The sequence below is a fragment of the Halichoerus grypus genome, chromosome 2 (assembly GCF_964656455.1).
Source record: "Halichoerus grypus chromosome 2, mHalGry1.hap1.1, whole genome shotgun sequence".
Classification (NCBI taxonomy): domain Eukaryota; kingdom Metazoa; phylum Chordata; class Mammalia; order Carnivora; family Phocidae; genus Halichoerus; species Halichoerus grypus.
In genome coordinates this window covers 126,735,497-126,758,279 of record NC_135713.1, presented here as the reverse complement: position 1 = coordinate 126,758,279, position 22,783 = coordinate 126,735,497, and the positions used below count along the sequence as shown (strand labels likewise).

The following is a 22,783-nucleotide window of genomic DNA, read 5'->3' as shown; positions in this document are numbered from 1 at the left end:
GAAGAAGATGTTTGAGAGATGGTTACAAAGACATAAGCCACATTATGTAGGTACCTTGTAAATCATGGCAAAGAGGTTAGATTAAATGTGATGGGAGCTACTGCAGGAGTTTAAAACAGGAGAAGGACATGCTCTAATTAATGACTCTAGAAGATTACTCTGGCTGCTTTGAGGAGAAAGGATTATAAAAGAATGAGAATGAAAGCAGAGAAACTGTATAGGAGGCTACTGTGTATTTTCAGTGGAAGTGGATGACGGCTAACTGGAGTTATTCTGGAGATACAGCCAGCTGGACTTCTGACAGAAGTGAAGGAAAGAAAAACCAAGGATTAATTTCTAGGTTTTTCCCTTAAGCATCTAAATGGAAGTCATTTCCCAATAGCATGACCAGGAAAAGCACAGGTTTGAAGAAGACAATCAAGCATAATAAGTTTGGATATACTGAGTTTGAATTGTCTTTTAGATATCCATATAGAGATTCTGAGTAGGACACATGGGGAGAAGACAGGATTGGAAAGATAAATTTTGGAGGCATTTAAAATAATGAAATGAAAGAGTTTACCTAGGGAGAATGTGTATGTGTAGAAAGGGGTCCAGGACTAAGATTCAATGAGGACAACACTTATAGGTCTTGAAGAAAAGGATCCAGCAAAGAATAAGGAGAGAAGAAAAATGTGCCTACAAGGAGGAAAGGATCAACTGTGTTGAATGTTGCTGAAAATTTAAGTGTCCATTAGATTTCTCAACATGGACATCTTGACAAGAGTAGTTTCAGAGGACTCATGTGAGCAAAAACCTGAATGGAGTGTGTTCAAAAAAATAAAGGGTAGAGGGAAGTGGTAAAACGAGTATAGACAATTCCCCTCTTCTGCTGAGATAGGGAGCAGAGAACTGAGGACTGAGAGGAGATAGGAAGAGGGAAGATTGTTTTTTTTCTTTTTTCAAAATGGAACATATTAGAGAATTTTGTATTCTAATGGAAACAATCAAAAGGAGATGATGGGGCGCGTGGGTGGCTCAGTCAGTTAAGCGTCCAACTCTTGATTTCAGCTCAGGTCATAATCTCAGAGTCGTGAGATCAAGCCCCACATGGGGCTCCATGCTCAGCGAGGAGTCCGCTTAAGATTCTTTCCCCTCCTTCTCTCTACCCCTCTGCTCCTCCCCCCGCTTGTGCTTTCTCTATCTAAAATAAATAATGAATAAATAAATAATTTTTTTAAATCTTAAAAAAAAGACAGAGATGGTGACATCAAGCACCCACTATGGTCTAGGGTGCTCAGAGCACAATAACAAATAAGACAGGTAGAGTCCTTGCCCGTAAGAAACCACCAACAAGTAAACAAAAAGCTATTACCCATTGTGATAAATGCTTTTAAGGAATCAAACTCTTACCTTCAGTATAAAATAAATTGGTTTGAAATCCTCACCTTGAATTCTGTAGAAGTATACAAAAGAAGGTCCTTTATATAATGACACACTTCTATGACAAACATTTTTTCAACAAATATTTTTCAAATACTTAATATATTTAATATGTGTCTGGCAACTTTGCTAGAACCTGGAAATACACTAATGAACAAGATGTGGTCCTTACACTTGAAGAGCTTACAGTCTAGGGGGGAAAAAATAATTTGACAGGCAATTTTAGTTCACTGTAACAAATGCTATGAAGTGGCCAAGTACAGGATGCCATGGGTATACAAAGAAAGACAATTAGCCTTCTGGGGGAATTAAGGAGAGTTTTCTGGGAAAGGAATGAATAGGGATTAAAAATAAAAATAGGAGAAGCTAAAGAAAAAAGGATGTGGACAGGGGGGTTATGTTTCAGACAGATGGATGAGCACATGCAAGGCTGGAGGCATGATAAAATATAAAAATTCAGTGACCTATAATATAATCTAGTGGTAACATTGAATTAGATTAAGAAAACTATGTAAAATAAATTTAAAAGATCATACTTTATTCAGAACATGTTGGAGAGCTACTGAGAGATTTTTCAGCAGAAAACATGATCAGATGAACATTTTAGAAAGCTCCTACTGGATGCATTGTGGAAAATTAAGTATAGGGTACAAAAATAAAGGTTGAGAATCTAGTGGTAAGGCTGTTACACAAAACCATACAAGATAATACTGGCATGAATTCAGAGAAAAGCCATAGGAATGGAGGGGAGTAGAAAATGCTGAGGGCTATTTAGAATTCAGGACCAACAGGACTTCATGAATGACTGCCTGTGAGAAAATAAGAGAAAGGAGGAGTCATGGATGATAGCCAAATTTCTGGCTCAACTTACATGGATGGATTAAGATATCTAACACTGAAACAGAAAATAGAAGAACTGCTTAAAGGGAGAAAATAACTCAGGTTGGGATATGCTGAATATGAGATACCATGAGAACCCATGGAACAATGACAAAACAAGCATTTGGCTATACCAATATAGAAGTCTGGGCAGATCTTGGTTGAGTTCACCAGTCAGGATGTTCTGTGTTACACATGACAGAAAATCCAAAATAAACTAGCATAGTTTTAAAAAGAAACTGATTAGCTATCAGAACAAAACCTAAAGTAGATGGAAAGTTCAGACACAGATGCATCCAGGGACTGCAACAATGATATCAAGAATCCAGTTTTTCTATCAAAGCTCTAATTTCTCTGTGTGAACTCCATTCCCAGGCCTCCATTTGTGGACACAAGTGGCTGCCAGCAGCTTTCCTTTCAGGTAAAATCCAAAAGAATAAAGAAGAAGTCTGTATCCCAGCATTCCCAGAAAAAAAACTCTGAGCTTTATACCAGTAGGATCATTTTAAGCCTTGGCCCCATTCCTGAACCAATCATTGTGCCAGAGTTGGGAGAGCTATGTTAATTTATTTAAACCATTAATGGCCCACCCCTGGAACTAAGGATGGGATCAATCCCACCTAAACCATATGGCTTGGAAATTCAAAACCCAATTAGGATGGAGGTACAGGGGAACTGAAAACACAATAATGAACAAGTGTAGTTCCTTCACTCAAGGACCTTACAGTTTAGGAAGAAAAAAAACAGAACTTGACTGGAAATTAACTATAATTATTATTATAATTATTATAATTAACATTATGATAGATACTATGATGTGGGCAAATACAGAATGCTGTGGGAATACAAGGAAAGACAACTAATCCTTTGGGGGACAGATGCAGAGACAATCACCACACATGTCCACTTACATATATCCATGGCAGTTACAAAGATTTGGGGCCAACTGCCCAGAGATGGTACTTGAAGTCAGAGATAGGTGAGATCACCCAGGGAGACGATGTAACATGAGAAGAAGCCCTAGAAGAGAACCCAGAAAGCACCAAAATTTAAAGGCTGGACAGAGGAAAATGAGCCTTCAGAAGAAATGGAAAAGAGCTGGAGATTGGATGAAAGCCTGGAGAGCAACATTTCCAAGAGGTCATTCCTTACTGGAGGCTTTCAAGAATAGAGCACTAGTCTACAATATCATTAGCTGGGAGAGAGAGGTTGGGTAAGATGAGAACTGAAAAATACCCTTAGATTAGCATCAAGGAGATTGCTGGTAACCTTGAGGGGAACAGTGTCAGTGGAGAACCAGAACTGAAGCCAGACTGTGTGTGTGTGTTGGGAGCAGGTGGAGGAGGAGGAAGGGCTGAGGGGTGAGGGACTTGTGCAAAAGTAGACAGCACTCTTTTTAGGAAATCTGGGTGTAAAAGGGTGAAAAATGGGTACATAGAAGAACATATGGAGTCAAGGGAGGATTTAAGATATAAGATGGGTCAACATTTTAAAATACAGGTCAGAAAGCAACATTACATTAGAAGAGGTTGTAGATAACTTTTATCTGGAAAGTCTGAGTATTATACCCTTCCCATAAACACAACATGAGATGAAGAGACTATTCACAACTGAACAAACCATGATGAATTATACTTTGGAGAGGTGAAAAAACACTCCAGTTAAAAATTTTTAAATGGAAATGACATTACATCTGCCCTTTCATGCATTTTCAACTGGATTTTCTGGGTACTTAAGACTTGAGATTTTTTTTTTCATGAAGTATAATTTGAAAATTTTAAATGCTTAAAAATTATCAGTTATATATTGAAATAAAGAGATCAAGTCCCTTGTTAACTGTTTTTAGATCACAGACAACTTTGAAAATGTGATTAAAAACTATGGACACCCTCTCTCCAGAAGAGAACTCTTTTTCTGATGCTCTTTAGGGTGGTTCACTGAAAGACCTCTGAGGCCTACCCACAGAAATAAAGTTAAGAGCACAACCTTCTTGTAGGATTTGCCAACAGAAATCCTCTTTGGACTTCTCATGCTTTCTAGACAACCATCAAGCTTATTCTACTTTCCTTCCTTTTAATCATAATAGAAGTCATACCCTCCACCCCTAAGCCTCTTGAATGCCAGTTGCAAATCCTTTTCCCCTCCCATTTTTCCCTATGCTCTAGATGATAAAACAAAAAAACTGGACTTAAATACTCTTGCCTTCAAATCCAGGCTCTGTCACTTTCCAAATCACGTCAGCCTGTTCTAAGTATTTACCTCTTTCTGATCTAGCTCTATTTTCCTTATCAGCAATATGAAATAAGTGTTTATTTCCTCCAGCCCCACTAGGCCCAGACTAAGAATCAGGGTCATTCTTTCTCACAGGAACCCACCACCTGATTAGAAACTATCAAGTAATTTGTCCTCTTGCTTCCCACTTAGATGATAGACTCCTTGAAAGTAGGGAATAGGCCTTCTATTTCATTTCTTCTTCCCCACATTGCTTGTCACATTTCTGCTTTTAAAACCATCCCAAGAGTTGCTGTGTTAGTTGACGACTGATTTAAAATTCAGATCTAAATTTGCTTTTAGCCTCCATCTTTAATGGTCTCTTCTACATTTCCTAACAACTTTCCTGTATTTCACCTCCAGATGAAAATTTGAAATAGAAATCACAAATAGCTTCGTTAGTGGCTTACGACCTTGTCAAATCATTTATAAGAATATCTTCATGGAACTCCTCTTTCTTTTCTTTCTTTTTTCTTTTTTCTTTTCATGAAACCAACTTTTATTATGTTATGTTAATCACCATACATTACATCATTAGTTTTTGACGTAGTGTTCCATGATTCATTGTTTGCATATAACACCCAGTGCTCCATTCAGTACATGCCCTCTTTAATACCCATCACCAGGCTAACCCATCCCCCCACCCCCCTCTTTAAAAATGAATGCTATATAGGTTACATAACTTCAAATTAATTCATTGATTTTAGAATTTTCTTACTGAAGCAGCTTTGAAAATTTGACTCTTATTTTCTTTTATGTATAATAACATTAGTAAACCATCAAGAGTTAAAATTTCACCAACAGTTATACAATTGTACTATGTTCACTGACAACAGGACTGCTGCTTTTTAGGAAGAGCAGTGTGGAGACACCACAACAAATAATATCACACACGCACAAACACACAAAATCTTACAGACAGTATTAGCTAAAGGTTTAAGGATGAGGTAATACATCAAAAACTTAGTGTATGATTGATTGTACGTATTATACATTCCCTGCTTCAGCAAACTAGAGTATAGAGTTTCTTTCAGTCAGGCCTGGAAGTAGGTCTCTCACTCATGTGGTTTCAATTAAGTTCTGTTAAAAATAGCTCGTAATATAAGCATTTTCATTTTTAGTGCTTCAACAACTTTACTACTTTTAATCCATACAGAGGACAAACTTTGGGAAAAAAAAAACAAAGGCAGTTACATAGTAGCCTGGTACTTTGCTCTTTATAAATAGCTGAAATCATCTGTTTAGTGTACAGTCTTTTAATATAAGCTATTTATTCTTATTTTACAATACAAATACATATATTTAAGAGGCATACATAAGAATGTTTCTTTACTGATTAAAAGTAAATTATAAGAATCTCAGTAGAATTTCATCACCAGGATATATCACAAATAATTAGAGAATTTTGATTTTTGAATTATATATAATTTCAGGCAGACATTCTGCTTTATGGGCTTTGACTTCATGTATATCTTCAAAGTGGTGAAAATTCAGCCATGGCTGCTACATTCTGCCATTTGTTTTTATTATAATATCTGGAGAAAAATATAAAACAATAGATTATTTCATATACATGACAAGAAGTGACCAATAATTATTAATAACCAATCCTTGGGGGCAAAAACTCTTGACACCCAGCCAATCTCGTTTCATCCTGTCAAGCCTTAGGAAATAAATCCAGAGGCCATTAAAAATAATTTAAAAAAGGAATAGCTGGCTCACTCCTTCCTGGACAGGCTGAGGATACCTCTTTGGAGACAGAAAATGACCTGCTCAATAACATTCCAATGGGAAGCCCAGCAAAGATGGCTGTCAGTAGCCATCACAAGGCCTCTAACTCCAGCTATGTAACCTGGAGGAGTTGATCCAGTTGTGCTTCTTATCCTCATCCACCACCCACGAAGAAGCCCCTCACGTTTTCCTACCCACCTTTCCTTTGTATTCTACTACTCCTTGCTGTAGCTAAACCCAAGTTCTTTCTAATACAGGATTCTGGGGACTTTCCCCCTACATCTGGTACCAGGAGATCCCTAGTGGAGCCAGTTTTAACCTATTCCCACTGCCACTTTCATACTATGACATACATCACCCCCTGGCCTTTATCAATGATTCTCAAACTTCGTTGTACCTATACAGGCCACACTTCATACCAATTAGATTAGAATCTCTGGAAAAGGGAGTCAAATATCCAGGAAAGAATGATATACAGATAAGTTTGAACACCAGAGACCTCTATCTTCGCTGTTCAAACTGTGGTCCATGGACGAGTAATTTCATCATCATGTAGAAGTTCATTAGAAATGTAGAATCTTGGGTTCCATTCCAGATCTAATGAATCAAAATCTCCACTTTAACAAGATCTACAAGTAATTCCCCAGTATATTAAAATGTGTGAAGCACTGCCTGTTCTACCCTCTACTCCTCCCTATTGTTTTCTTTACTGACCTCAGACACTATCTGCTCATTTATTAAAGACTTTGAAAACTGGGCCACACTAATCTACTCCATAGCAATTTGTAGTAACTTCCCAAGTGGGTAACCAGCCCACCCAACTACCTAGTCTCACCTACCCCTACCCAGGCCTCATACATTATCCAAGGACGGACAGCACCTAGAACACATCATTTCTGAAACTACAATACTGGAGACCTGGGAGTTATCTTCTAACTGTCCTTTTCTCTCACCACCCTGTACCAGTACCTAATCAGTCACTAAGCCCTGGCAATTATGCCAATACACATTTTTAGTTTAGACTGGTTCTCAAACCCCCGAAGTACTGAATCAGATCGCTGAACAATGACCCGGGAATATGCATTATTAAATAATGCATATTACCATCAACTAACTTCATCTAACATATGACATCTAGATTCAATAAATATTTGCTGAATAAATGAACTAATCAACTGCAGAACTGTATCTATTTTGACGTCAAATCAACAGATTTAAAAATCTCCACGATGTCAAACTAGTTTGATTTCTTTTTCCCCAAGGAACGGACTGGCATCTCTATATTTGTACTAGATCGATGTGTCTGTGTCAAAGGCTACACAATTACCTGCTATATTCTTTACATGAGATGGCACAACCAAATTTATCATCAAATACAACAACCACCCAATATATTTTAGACTTTTGCAATTTAATAAAAACAAAGGAATAATTTCCAAAGGGAAAAAGAAAAACATGGTCTTGAGGAATTAACCTTCTCTATAGAAACAAGTAATACTTATTGCATAAGAAGTGATTATTGTATTTCAGATGCTTTACAGAGATTATCTCTAATCCTTGCAAAAACTCTCTGAACTAAGTTCTACTATTATGCCAATTTTACAGATAGGAGGCTAAAAGTCAGAGGATTTAAGGAATTTACTCATGTGACAGAGCTAGGTTTTGAACTTAGGGATGTCTTATTCTTTTTTTTTTTTACATTTTTTTTTATTTTATTATGTTATGTTAATCACCATACATCACATCATTAGTTTTTGATGTAGTGTTCCATGATTCATTGTTTGCGTATAACACCCAGTGCTCCATTCAGTACGTGCCCTCTTTAATACCCATCACAAGGCTAACCCATCCCCCCACCCCCTCCCAGAACCCTCAGTTTGTTTCTCAGAGTCCATAGTCTCTCATGGTTTGTCTCCCCCTCCGATTTCCCTCCCTTCATTTTTCCCTTCCTACTATCTTATTCTTAACTGATTTCTACTACCATCCGTAGGATACCCAAGTCATTTTCCATCTCATTTGTCATATTTCTATGTGATACATCTACCTGCTCTTATTATCTAAAAACTCAAGCTTCTCACTAAAGATGTATACGTATCCAGTTAAAGGCTCTTATTGTACTACAAGCTTGAGATATGAATTTATAACACAACATTTATCATGTCTTCTAAAGATCAAAATAAAAGAGAAATTGTAAAACCTTACTATAAGGATAGCTTCAAGTTTTGTCTGATTTTCCAAAAGGCATTGTTAGCTAGGAAGTCTTCCAAAGCAAGGTTAAAAGTATCCCCTCTTAGATTCCTGCAGTGCCTTGTTCCAGTTTTATCATGTTATAGAGAAGACTATGAGATCTGTTTCATCACTAGTCTGTAAGCCCTGGAGAACTAAGGCTGTACTCTTATCCCCAGCTAATATTGCAGTGTGTAATACATGCTTGTTGGCCAAATTAAAGTAATAATGTATTAGATATCTACTGCTATAACTGTAAGAAGTACACAGCAATGATTTTTCCAAGCCTCTTCTTGGCAAAAAAACAAAACAAAACAAAACAAAAAAGACCTCTTTAAATAGAATACAGGAGTCCAATATATAAAACAAAGAGAAGCAAAACTGCTCTGTATGGAGGAGCTGAGAAACTCAGAGCCCTATCTACTCTACTCCCTGCCCCCATGCCTTATTTGACAGCTACCCAGTCAAACTATTGCAAATCAAGAAAGCTAAGTTCTAATTCTGATTCTACCAGTAATTAGCTGCGTGAATTCAGACAAGTCACTTATTGATCTGGCTAGGTCATTTTTATTATATGTAAAATGAACAAAATAGACTAGATCATTAAATGGCTCTCAAATGTTAGTGCTTATTGGAATCACTTTGAGAGTTCTTCAAATTGCAGATCCCTGTGCCGTATCTCTAGAGAATATAATTTGCCAGGTCTGCAGTATTTCTGGTGTAGGTGGTTAGAGGACCACACATTGAGAAACCTTGGACTTGATGTCTTCTCGGGCCTCTTTCATCAGGCTGTCACCATTCTCAAACTTCTACTTACCCACACCACCTCCTCTATCACATCTCTTTTGGACTCCTCTAGTGGTTCACTTTCACCACATTTTTTCTCTAATCAGCATTATTAATGAACAAGGGTCCTAGACCATCAAAAGTGAGCTTCATCCTACAGTACTGATTAGATAACTGGCAAACTAGCTAAATATTAAATGCCAGGACTAAAAATAGGCTGTTACATGTTTAAAATAACGCGATCACTAGTTAGCTTAGGGCTTTGCTATTTTTACTAAAGGAAAGGCAGAGACAAGTGGCCAGAAGTTGAAGGGGGAATTACTTAAATGAAGAGGCTGCCAAATGAGGTGAGAACCTAGAAAGAAGCCAGGTGGCATAATTGGTTCAACATACATCAAGGGGTCTCTCTGAATTAAACTAAAAATTTCAGTCTAAACACTCAGAAGAACTTCCCAGACACATTTAGTTTTGATTTGCTGCATACTTAAACCCAGAGCTGTGACATTACCTCATGTCATAAATTAATATGACTTGCCATAAAGATCAAATTAAGATAAGTTTTTCTATAACTTTTTATTGAAATATAGCATACACACAGAAAAGTATGTATATATGTACTGTAAAGCTTGATGGGTTTTCACAGACTTACCATACCCATGTAACCAGCATTCAGATAATGGAACAGAACACTACTAACACCCTAGAACTTCATCTCATAATGCCTTCTAGTTAATAGCCCCTTCCCAACTAGTACATCCACTATGGTGATTTTCATCATAGTTTAGTTTTGCCTAGCTTTGTACTAAATATAAGTAATGTTAAATGTACTCTATTGTGTCTGACTCATGTGAGATTTATCAATACTGTTGTATGTAACTCCGCATTGTGGATTCTCACTGCTTATAGCACTCCAATGAATGAATGTGCCAGAGTTTATTAATCCATTCTACTGTTGATGGCCATTTGGATTATTTCCTGTTTGGGGCTATTATCCAAGTGCTGCTATGAACATTCTAGCAAACATCTTTTGATGAACATATGTACACATTACAGTTGGATATACTCTTGGAAGGGGAATTGCTGGGTCTTCATGGTCCAGGGAAATGGAATTGCTGGGTCTCTTTCCACCTCAGTGAAATTTCTAGGGGCCCAGTGATATGAGAGATATACCTCCTAAAGTAAAGAATAAGTTGTTGCATCAAGCTCAACCAACCAAAAAGGAGGCACAATGCCTAGTGAGCCTTTTTAGATTTAGGAGTCAACACATGCCTCATTTGAGTGTACTACTCCAACCCATTTATTCAGTGCCTAAAGGCTACCAGTTTTGAGGGAGCCTCAGAATAAGAGAAGGTTCTACAACAGGTCCAGGCTACTATGCAAGATGCTCTGCCACTTGTACCATAATATCTAGCAGATCAAATGGTGCTTGAAGTGTCATTGGGAGATATACATGTTGTTTGGATCCTGTAGGTGAATCACAGTACAGGTCCTTAGGATTTTGGAGCAAATCTTTAGCATCTTCTGTGAATAACTGTTCTTTTTGAGAAACAGTTTTTGGTTTGCTACTGGGCCTTTGTAGAGACTGAATATTTAACCATGGTACACCAAGTTACAATGAGACCTGAGCTGCCAACCATGAAGTATACATAGTCTGATGTACCAAGCCACAAAGTTGGCTGTGCAGAACAGCACTGCATTGTCAAATAGAAATGGTATGTATGAAATTGAGCTAGAGCCCCAAAGGCACAAGTAAGTTAGATGAGGATGTGTTTCAAATGCCCATGGTCCATACTGCTGCTACATTATCTTCTCTCTCCCAGCCTGCACTTTTGGCATTATGGGGAGTTCTCCACAATCAGCTGATTGAGGGGAAAAAAAAACTCAGCCTTGGTTCACAGATGGTTCTACATGATATGCAGGCAACACCTGAAAGGGGCAGCTACAGGACCTACAGCTTCTTTCTGTGACATCCCTGAAGGAAACTGGCGAAGGTATATCCTCCCAGTGTAGAGCTTCAAGAAAAACATCTCACCGTTTACTCTGTTGGAAGGAGAAGTGGCCAGATATGTGGTTATATACTGATTCACAGACTGTGGCCAATAGTTTGGCTGGATAGTTAGGGACATACATGACTGGAAAATTGATGACAAGGAGATAGGAGTGAAGAAGTATATGGACAGACCTCTCTGAATGGGCAAAAATATATGAAGGTATCTGCGTCCCCTGAAATACTCACCAAAGGGTGATCTCAGCAGACAAAGACTTTAATAATCAAGTAGATAAGATGACCCATTCTGTGGATAACAGTTAGCCTCTTTCTCCAGCCACTTCTGCCATTACCCAGTAAGCTAACGAACGAAGTGACCATGGTGGCAGGGATGGTGGTTATGCATGGGCTCAGCAACTCACTAAAGTCAACCTGGCTATAGCCCCTGATGAGTATTCAATTTGTTAGCAGCAGAGACCAACACCGAATCCCCACTATGGCACCATTTCCTGGAGTGATCAGCCAGCTACCAGGTGGCAGGCTGATCACCTTGAACAAGTTCCATCATGGAAGGGACAGCATTTTATTCTTACTGGAATAGACACTTATTCTGGATATGGATTTGCCTGTCTTGCATGCAGTGCTTCTACCAAAACAACCATCCAAGGACTTAGAAAATACTTTATCCACTATCATGGTATCCCACATAGAATTTCTTCTGATCAAAGAACTCACTTCACAGCAAAAGAAGGTGGCAAAAGGCCCAAGCTCATGGAATTCACTGGTCTTTCCATGTTCCCCACCATCTGAAGCACCTGACTTGACAGAATAGTGGAATGGCCTTTTGAAGACTCAGTTAAAGAACCCTTTAGGCAGCAATACCTTGGGCTGAGACAAGGTTCCTCAGAATGTTGTATATGCTCTGAATCAGCATTCAATATATGGTGCTATTTCTCCCACAGCCAGGATTCACAAGTCCAGGAATCAAGAAATAGAGATGGAAATGAGATCACTCAATATTATCCCTAGTAATCTACTAGGAAAATTTTTTGCTTCCTGTTCCCATGACAGGCCATGCTCTGCTAGCCTAGAGGTCTTAGTTCCAAAGGGAGGGATGTTTCCACCAAGAGACACAGCAATGATTCCAATGAACTTGAAGCTAAGATTGCGACCTGGCTGCTTTGGGCTCCTCAGGCCTCTGAATCAACAAGCAAAAAAGGGAATTACTATGCGGGCCAGGGTGACTGATCCTAACCACTCAAGCGAAATTTCCTCTGCAATGGAGGCAAGGAAGAGTATGTCTAGAATACAGGATATTCCTTAGGGCATCTTTTAGTATTATTATGCCCTGAGATTAAGGTCAATGGAAAAGTACAACAACCCAGTCCAAGCAGGACTAATGGCCTAGACCTTACTGAAATGAGGTTGATATTACCCCACTAGCTTAAGAACTATGACCAGCTGAGATGCTTGCTGAGGGAAGAGGAAATATGAAAGGGAAGAAGGTAGTTATAAATACCAGTTATGTCCACCTAACTAGTTTAAGCAAATATCTTTGTTTTCTTCCCTCTCTTATTCCTATATCAACTAACATAAAATGTATTAATAGTTAACTCTATATCATAACAGGATATCAAGAAGAGGAGTAAACATCATCCAAGGATTTTGCATCCTCTTCTGGGGAAGGAATTAGCACATTTTGGGTTGTATGTAGGACAGCTGCATTATGTTAGGCAGAAGTATAACTTTGTTACTTTCTCTATTTACATATTAATTATGGTTTAAGGACATGTGTATGAATACATAGTTGACATGAAATAGGCTGTGATGGTTAGTTGTATGTGTCACCTTGGTTAGGCTATATTAACCAATTAAATCAAATACTAATTTTGGTGTTGCTGTGAAGGTAAAGTTGTAGATAAGGTTAACATCTATAATAATAGACTTTAAGTAAAGAGATTATCCTTGATAATGTAGGTAGACCTCATCCAATCAGTTAAAAGGCCTTAAGAACAAAACTGAGGTTTCTCAGAGAAAAAAGAAATTCCTCCTAAAGACTGCATCAACTCCTGCTCAAGAGTTTCCAGCCTGCCCTACAGTTTTCAGCCAGACTCTACAGCTGCCTAAGTCAATTCCTTGAAATAATTCTCTGTATATGTATATGTTACGTATATGTATATGTATATGTGTGTACATATATCCTACTGGTTCTGTTTTGGGCAAACCCTGATATGGCATCTACTATTCCCTACTACCATGCTCATGTCATCAGAGATAGAGATAGAAAAAAGTCTATTATGTGGTCACTGTCTTTGAAAACTTGCTAACCTGAAGAATATGAAAAGTCAGCATTGTGAATTATGTGAGGTAGTAATATATTAGTAAGTGTCAAATGAGTAGCACTGAATTAAGTATTTAAGGAACTTAGGAAAAAAGAGAAAAAACCTCTGTGGACTTAGGGAGTGCTCAGCATAGACTGGTGCCAGAAATGGGGACAAGGATCAAAAGTAGACAGTTTAGTTGGATTGAAGTTGTACATAATCTATTAAATTTCAACTGCTTCACTGCCTGCTTACTAATAAAAGGTTCCCAGGCTCCAATGACTAATCAGACATTCTGTCTGATATACAGTCAGGAGAACAGAAAAACCTAAACTTGGAGTTTAAAAGCCTTGAAAGATGGAATTCCTCTCTACTACCAGCAGTACAACCTTGAACAAATTGCATACTACTTTAAGCCCCAGATTCTTCACATATAAAATGAGGATTATAAAGTCATAGTGAGAAATAAATGAGATGTAATAAGATATTTGGCTCAGTGCCTTTCACAGAGGAAGTGCTCAACCAACAATAAGTGAATGCAAAAATATATGAAAAATATTTTAACAAAGAATGCTATTAAAAGTGAAACCCAACACTAAATTTCAAGTAGTTGTAAGAAAAAGTATCCTAGATAAATACATTTAGATCAATGGCATAAGCTAATTTTTCAAAAGATTAAATATCTGACATTCAAAAAAATATTTTACTCAGGTTCTAAAACCTAACCAAACTTTTTGTAATTCTATTGTTTTCACTTTGTACAAAACTCCTAGAATACAATTTGTAAGTGGACTCCCTGTGTGCATAAGGAATTTACAATGAAAAAAATGTTTTATATCATCCAAAAAATAAGCTCTGCATTCACATTACAGTACCTTGAGGAATATCTTTAGGTGGGGAATATTTCTTCTTCTTTACTATAACACCTTTACTTTTCATTTGTCTAGTTCCCGGTGTTGCTCTAATAATACAACATATTTCTGATGTATTTGAAGGAACCTGAAAAAGAAAAAAATAGTGCATAATTCTTCCAGGTACTGTATTTGTATGCTGTTTTATTTCAAAGGCAAATCATTTCAACATCCATATTTCATACATATTAATGACAGAAAGCATTTATGAAATGCTTACTCCACTCCAGACACTAATGAAATGGTTTTTAAACATTTGCTTATTTAATATGCACAAGAACCAGACAGGGAAGATTATATCATCCCCATTTGTAAAATGAGGAAACTTAGGTTCAGAGAATTTGGATACCTTATTTAAGGAGAGAGAAAGAATACTGATAGAGTTGAGATTCAAGCACTCCAAAGTGCAAGAGCAAGTTTACAAGATTTACTGAATTAAAACACAAATTTATTTTAATTCTGAGCCATATACTAGATTTCCTTGGTTTCCCAACTCAATGAATTTTGACAACTGCCAATCAAACAGACTCTAGAATAAAGAAATACTGTATCTTCCAAAAGTGACATAGCTTGTTTCTTAGAACTCAGAAATAGACATATGTATTTACCAAGGGCTCCTCCCACTGTAAGTAAAGCCTATATAGAAATAACTTCTACTTTAAAATTCATATCATCTTCTGGGGTGGGCATCTGATATTTTTCTGCCCAGCATCATTTCTATTCTTCTGGTACTGAACAGTACCAGAATTTTCTTGGGAGAATCTACTTATTCTCCCAGGCTGCACACACCCCTTTCTTATGGCTCAGGTGGAGCTGATAATACTTCTGAGCACCAAGAGACCCTAAAACCCAGCCCAGCCAATCACTATATGCTATGCCCCTGGGCACAGTGACTGGCTCAGACAAAGATGTTGTAAATGGGTCAGCAGGAAGAAGGGAATTCTCAACATGAGATTCTGATACTAAGCCAAAATCCTTAAAGGGGCAAAAGTGGTCCCGGAGTGATACCCGACCCTAGCTATAGCCGTTGTAGTAGAAACAGATATATATCCTCTTAGGAGGATGGAATCCCCATTTTAGGCAAATAGGATTCTTATCAAGTAAGAGTAAGGAAATAAATGATCAGGGTCAGAATCAGAGTTGTTCTTCAAGATTCAGCTCAGAACAGTTCCAAGCAGAAATAATGGACAAAATACATTTCACCTCATCCTCTAATTTTATTATAACAACAATAAAGGAAGTACCAAACTCCTGAGAATATCGAAGAGCGGAGTTAAGCCCCCAGGACATCAGATATCAGAACTGCCAAATCAGAATAGAATAACAATGTATGAAATGATTAAAGAATTAACAATTGAAATCTCATGGATGAGCAAGCAACAAGAGACTATCTGGAGTGAAAAGCAGATGTGAAAAAGAAACAACTAGAATGTCTTGAAATGAAAAATAAAATTGTTGAAATACAAAGTTCATTGGAAGCCTTAAGCAGCAAAGTGGACACAACTAAAGAATTACTTATGAAATTACCCAGAATACAACAAATAAATGAAAAATATTAAAAAGAGTTTGAAAGATATAGAGGATAGAAAGATGCCTATTATATGCCAATTATCATCCCAGAGAGAATAAAACAGATAATAGCTGAGAAATTTCCCAAACTGATGAGAAACACAAGTGCACACATTCAGGAAGCCAATATTCCAAACAACATTAGAATAAAAAACCAACAGGGGTATTTGGGTGGCTCAACCAGTTAAACGTCCCACTCTTGATTTTTGGCTCTGGTCATGATCTCAGGGTCTTGAGATCAAGCCCCACTTTTGGTTCTGCGTTCAGTGGGGAGTTTGTTTCTCTCTCTCTCTCTCCCTCTCCCTCTGCCCCTCCCCCTGCACTTGCTCTCTCTCCAGAATAAATAAATAAATCTTTAAAAAATAAAGAATAGGGGTGCCTGGGTGGCTCAGTCGGCTAAATGTCTGCCTTCAGCTCAGGTCATGATCCTAGGGGCCTGGGATTGAGTCCCGCATCAGGCTCCCTGCTCAGTGGGGAGCCTGCTTCTCCCTCTGCCCCTCTCCCCTGCTCGTGCTCGCTCTCTCTCCCCCTCTCTCTCAAAAATAAATAAAATCTTAAAAATAAATAAATAAATAAATAAATATAAAAAATAAAGAACAAAAAGCCAACAGCAAACAAAATATTAATCTCTTTATGTACACACTCCAGTGAAATTACAGCACACCCACAAATAAGAATTTAAAAATATCCAGAAAAAAAAGATAATTCAGTCCCCAAGACCACCTCAGTCTCAATGATTTGCCAAAAGGACTCACAAGATTCAGAAAAGCTGGTATACTCACAGTCAAGTCTTATTACACAATAAGATACAGACTAAAATCAGCAAAGGGAAAAGGCACATAAGTGGAGTCCAAGAGAAAAAGTACACAGAGCTCAATCCAGGATAATAAGCTTCCAGTTGTCCTCTCCTAGTTGAGTCACATGGATAACATTTAGTTTTCCCATGTGCAAAGTGTTGCCAACATGAGAAGCCCAGTAATCCTTGCCTCAGACCAGTCTCCTAGAGGTCAAACTGACACAAAGTTTGCCTAAAGCCTCAGGCATCAAAAACAGGTGTTTACCATAAATCACATTTAGCATAAACTATCTGGTGTAGCTCAGGACATACAAAGACACTCTTACCAGGCAGGATACTCCAAGGGGTCATAACTCTTACAAAGGACTCCTTAAATCTCAACAATAAGAAAACAACATAATTAAGAAATGGGCCAAAGACCTTACCAGACACCTCATCAAAGATATGCAGATGGCAAGTAAGCATATTAAAGGATGCTCCACACCATATTTCCTCATCAGGGAGATGCAAATTAAAACAACAATTAGATACTACTACATACTTATTAGAATGGCCAATATCTAAAATACTGACAACAATAAAACTTTACCCAAACCCACAGAATGCACAACACCAAGAGTGGACCCTAAGTTAAACTATGGACTGTGTGGGGTGATTATAATATGCCAATGCAGGTTTATCCTTGGTTAAAAAAAAAAGTGCCACTTGCTGAATGATGTTGATAATGGTGGTGGTTATGCATGTATTGAAGCAATGGGATATAAGAAATCTCTGCAGGTTTCTCTCAATTTTGCTGCAAATCTAAAACTTCTTTAAAAATTAAAAAAACACATTTTTTTAAAAAAGTAAAAGTATACAAAAATACATACCATGTTAACAACAGTCAAAAGAAAGCTAGAGTATATTAATACCAGAAAAAGTAGATTTCTGTGCAAAGAATATTACCAGTAATAAAGAAGTTCCTTCAAAATGATAAAAGGGTGAATTAATCAAGAAAACAACAATCCTAAACAATCCTAACTATTTACACACCTAGTAACAGAGCCTCAAAATAAATAAAACAAAGAGGATAGAAATGAAATGAGAGAGGGGCGCCTGGGTAGCTCAGTCAGTTAAGCGTCTGCCTTTGGCTCAGGTCATGATCCCAGGGTCCTGGGATCAAGCCCCATGTCGAGCTCAGCTGGGAACCTGCTTCTCCCTCTGCCCCTCCCCCAGGTCATGCTCTCTTTCTCTCTCTCTCAAATAAATAAATAAAATGAAATAAAAAAGAAATGAAAGGAGGAATGGACAAACCCACCATCACAGTCTGATATTTTAATACCTCTTAATAATGGATAGACGAAATAGGCAAAAAATCAGCAAAGATATAACTGACTTGAACATTACTATCAATCAACCTGACGTGACTGATACTGTAGACCATTCTACTAAAAAAAAGGAAAATACGCATTATTCTCAAGTGTGCACAGAATATTTACCAACATAAACCAAATGGATTATAAAGCATGTCTCAAAAAAGGCATACATACAAGGCATACACAGAACAATCTTAGACCACAACGGGATTATATTAGAAACTAATAACAGAAAGATCTCTGAAAATTTTCCAAATATGTGGACAAGAAATTGCATACTTCTAAACAAGCCATGGATCAAGAATAAATAAATTGGGAAAATGGAAAGTATTTAAACTTCATGAAAATGAAAATACAGCATGTAAAAACTTGTGGGATGCTGCTAAAGCACTAGTCAAAGCAAATTTGTAGCATTAAATACCTACAGGAGAAAAGAAGAAAGGTCTCCTATCAATGAACTCAGCTTCCACCTTAAGAAAGTAAAAAAAGAAAACCAAATTAAACTCAAAGTAAGCAGACAAAAGAAAATAACATGAGAGCAGAAATCAATGAAATAGAAAATAGAAAAACCATAGAAAAGGGAGTCTGGGTAGCTCAATTGGTTAAGCATCTGACTCTTGATTTCAGCTCCGGTCATGATCACAGAGTCATGAGATCAAGCCCCACAGGTACTCAGCACGGAGTCTGCTTGAGATGCTCTCTTTCCCTCTCCCTCTGCCCCTACCCCTGCTTGTGCTCTGTAAATAAATAAATAAATAAATAAATAAATAAATAAATAAATAAATAAACAAAATCTTCCAAAAAAAAAACAATAGAGAAAAATCAGTGAAACCAAACTTCTAGCCAGCACAGAGTCTGCTTGAGATGCTCCCTCTCCCTCTCCCTCTGCCCCAATCCCCGCTTCTGCTCTATAAATAAATAAATAAATAAATAAATAAATAAATAAATAAATAAAATCTTCCCCAAAAAAGGAAAAAAAAAACGAATAGAGAAAAATCAGTGAGACCAAACTTCTAGCCAGATTAATGAGGAAAGAAAAAAGACATAAATTACCAATATCAGGAATAAGAAAGGCTTTATCACTACAGATACCAACATATTAAAAGGATAATAAGGGAATATTATAAATAACATCTGACAATAAATTTGACAACTTATAGAAAATGGACAACTTCTTTGAAATACACAAACTACCAAAGTTCACTTGAGAAGAAATAGGTAAGCTGAATAGCCCTAAAGAGATTTTTAACTGTAGCTTATTTCCTTCCAAAAGAGAGAACTCCAGGCCTAGATGGCTTCACTAGTGAATTTACTAAACATTTAAGGCAGAAATAATACTAATTCTCTTCCAGAAAATTGAAGATGAAGGAGTACTTCCCAACTTGTTCTATGAGGGTAGCATTACTCTCACGCTAAACTCAGAGACAGACATCAAAAAAATAAATAAATAAAACTACAGACCCTCACAAGCACTGATGGAAAAATTCTAAAATATTTTTAGCAAATCAAATACATCAATACATAAAAAGAAAAGTACACCATAACTAAGTGGGGTTTATCCTGGGATGCAGAGTTGATTTAACATTAGAACATAAATCAGTATATTCAATTCATTATCATCATCAATTCACCATATTAACAAACTGAAAAAAAAAATTCCTACTACCATCTCAATAGTTACAAAAAGTGCATTTGGCAAAAATCCAAATTCCATTCCTAATAAAAACTCTCAAGCATATTAGGAATAGATGGGAACCTCCTCAACCTAAGAAAAACCTATGGCTAAGATCATATTTAATGGTTAACTACGGAATGCTTTCCCTCAAAGTATAGAAACAAGGCAAGGATGTCTGCTCTCCCCACTACTCTCTCAGCATTGTACAGGAAAATCTAGTCAGGGAAATTGGGTAAGGAAAAAAAGGCAACCAGATTAAAAAGGAAGAGGTAGGGGTGCCTGGGTGGCTCAGTTGGTTAAGGGTTCAACTCTTGATTTGGGCTCAAATCATGATCTCAGGGTCATGGGAATGAGCCCCGCATCAGGCTCCATGCTGAGGGCAAAGTCTGCTTGAGATTCTCTCTCTCCCTCCCTCTCCCACTGCACATTCCCTCACCAAAATAAATAAATAAAATCTTAAAAAAAAAAAAAAAAAAGGAAGAAGTAAACTTTTTTCCCACAGATAACATAGTTGCCTATGGCATGATGGAAACTTGTGGGGGGGCTGGGGAGAACTACTAGAAATTGTAATTAAGTTTAGCAAGTTTGTAGTATACTTGTTATGAATGGAATGCTTCTATCCCCACAAAACTCATATGTTGAATCCCTAATTCCCAATTAGACTTGTATTTAGAAATAGACTCTGTGAGAGGGTGACGCTGACTTAATAAGGGCAAGGTCCTAATCTGAAAGTGCTGGTGCCCTTTTAAGAGGAGGAAGAAACACCAGAGCACTTTTATACTTCATGTAAAGAGAGAAAAGGCCATGTGAAGTCATAGCAAGAAGGTGGACATCTACAAGTTGGAAGAAAGCCCTTCTGGGACCTGAATAGGTTAACACCTTGGTCTTAGACTTTCCAGCCTCCAGGACTGTGAGAAAATAAATTTCTGTTGTGTAAGCCGCCCAGCCTATCATATTTTATTATGGCAAACCGAACAGACTAATATAATGATCAATACACACACACATATACACACACACACAAAGTATTTCTGTATGCTAGCAATTAATAGGCAGATATTGAAATTAAGAATACCATTTATAATAGTATCAAAAATATGAAATACTGTCATCAGGAGGGATATAATGACATCAAGTAGGAATAATGACCCAAACAGTGAAAACTACAGAATAATTTGGAGAGAAATTAAAGAGCCAAAAAATGGATAGCTATACATTGCTCTTGGGTTGGAAGACTCAATATTGTCATGATATCAATTATTGAGAAATTAATCTGTAGATTCAATGCAATCCTAGTCAAAATTCCATCAGGTTTTTTTTTTTTTTTTGGTAGAAATCAACAAGCTGATTCTAAAATTCATAGAAATGCAAAGGACCTAGAATAACCAAAACAACTGAAAAAGAAGAACAAAGTTAGAGGCTAACACTAATTAATTTCAAGAATTATTATAGTGCCTCATTATTCAATACTGTGTGATACTTGCACAAAGACAGACAACAGTAAAACCTTACAGAAACTCGTACAAATACAAGGATAACCATTTTCAACAAAGGTGGAAAAGGCAGTACAGTGGAAAAAGAATAACCTCTCAATAGAATAATTGAATGTCTATATGGAAATAAATACACTTGAATCCATATCTCACACCATAAATAAAAAATTAACTCACAGGCATTAGTGCAAAATTTTAAAACTTCTAGAAGAAAACGTAGGAGAAAATCTTTGTGACCCTGGGTTAGGCAAAGATTTCTTAGATGACAACGAAGCCATACCCATGAAAAAAATAAACAAAAAATTGACAAGCTGGACTTCTTCAAAGTTAAAAATGTATGTTCTTTAAGTGACATTGTTTTGCAAGAAACTACAGATTTTATGATTCCATTTATAACAAATGTCCAGAAAACATTACTCTAGAGACAGAAAATAGATTAGTATTTGCCTGGGGCTGGACATGAGAACAGGGCTTAACTGTAAATAAGTGTGAAGAATTTGGAAAATGTCCTAAAACTGACATAGGTAATTGTTGCACTACTCCATAAATTTACTAAGAATTACAGAATTGTAAACTTGAAATGGGTGAATTTTATGATATACAAAATAACACAAAAAAGTCTGTTTATTCATTTTTTTAAAAAGTGCAGTGGATAAAAAGACAAGGTATGGACTGGGAAAATATCTTTCAAAAGATATTCTATATCTACAATAAGAAAATCAACAATCTTTTTAATGTGCAAAAGATATGAACAGGTAGGTCACCAAAGTAAATATATAGATGGCAAATAAGCACATGAAAATGTGATCAACATTATTGGTCATTAGGGAAATGCAAATTAAAACCAGAGTAAGATATCACTTCATACTAATTGGGAAGGTTAAGATTAAAAGACTGACCATACTAAAGGTTAAGATTAACTTAACTAAAGGTTAAGATTAAAAGACTGACAGAACTAAACGTAGATGAAATGTAGATGTAGAGAAACTACAAGTCTCAAATATTGGTGGAAATGTAAAATGGTACCACCACTTTGGAAAACAGTTTGGAAATTTCTTAGGTACTTACCCAAGAGGAAGGAAATATATATCCACACAGTTAAAGAAGAACTTATTCTGATACTTACTATTACAGTTAAGATTTTATTCAAGATTATTGCAATAGGGTTCACTCACTATATTGTATAGCTGAAACTAATGTAAGACTGTATGTCAACCATACTTTTAAAAAAAAGATGTACTATATGTTGGCTAATGAATTTTAAATTAAAAAAAAGAAATAAACCTTTCTCTATTCACACACACAAAAAGACACTATAATAAGGTATTGCAATAGAGGAGAGTAATTGGGCTCAAATCCAA

At 36.8% G+C, this 22,783-nt stretch overlaps 1 protein-coding gene across 1 annotated transcript in view; it reads right to left on the bottom strand.

Annotated features, from left to right (window-relative positions):
- Positions 1-3,419: 3,419 nt before the first annotated feature.
- MEIKIN (meiotic kinetochore factor) overlaps positions 3,420-22,783 on the bottom strand; it is a 106,416-nt gene continuing 87,052 nt past the window's right edge. The window contains exons 12-13 of the mRNA XM_078066344.1: positions 14,499-14,622; positions 3,420-6,107 (exon numbers count right to left, since the gene is read on the bottom strand). Coding sequence (XP_077922470.1) covers positions 6,076-6,107; positions 14,499-14,622 — 156 coding nt within the window. The 3' untranslated portion in view covers positions 3,420-6,075. The remainder of the gene's footprint in view (positions 6,108-14,498; positions 14,623-22,783) is intronic.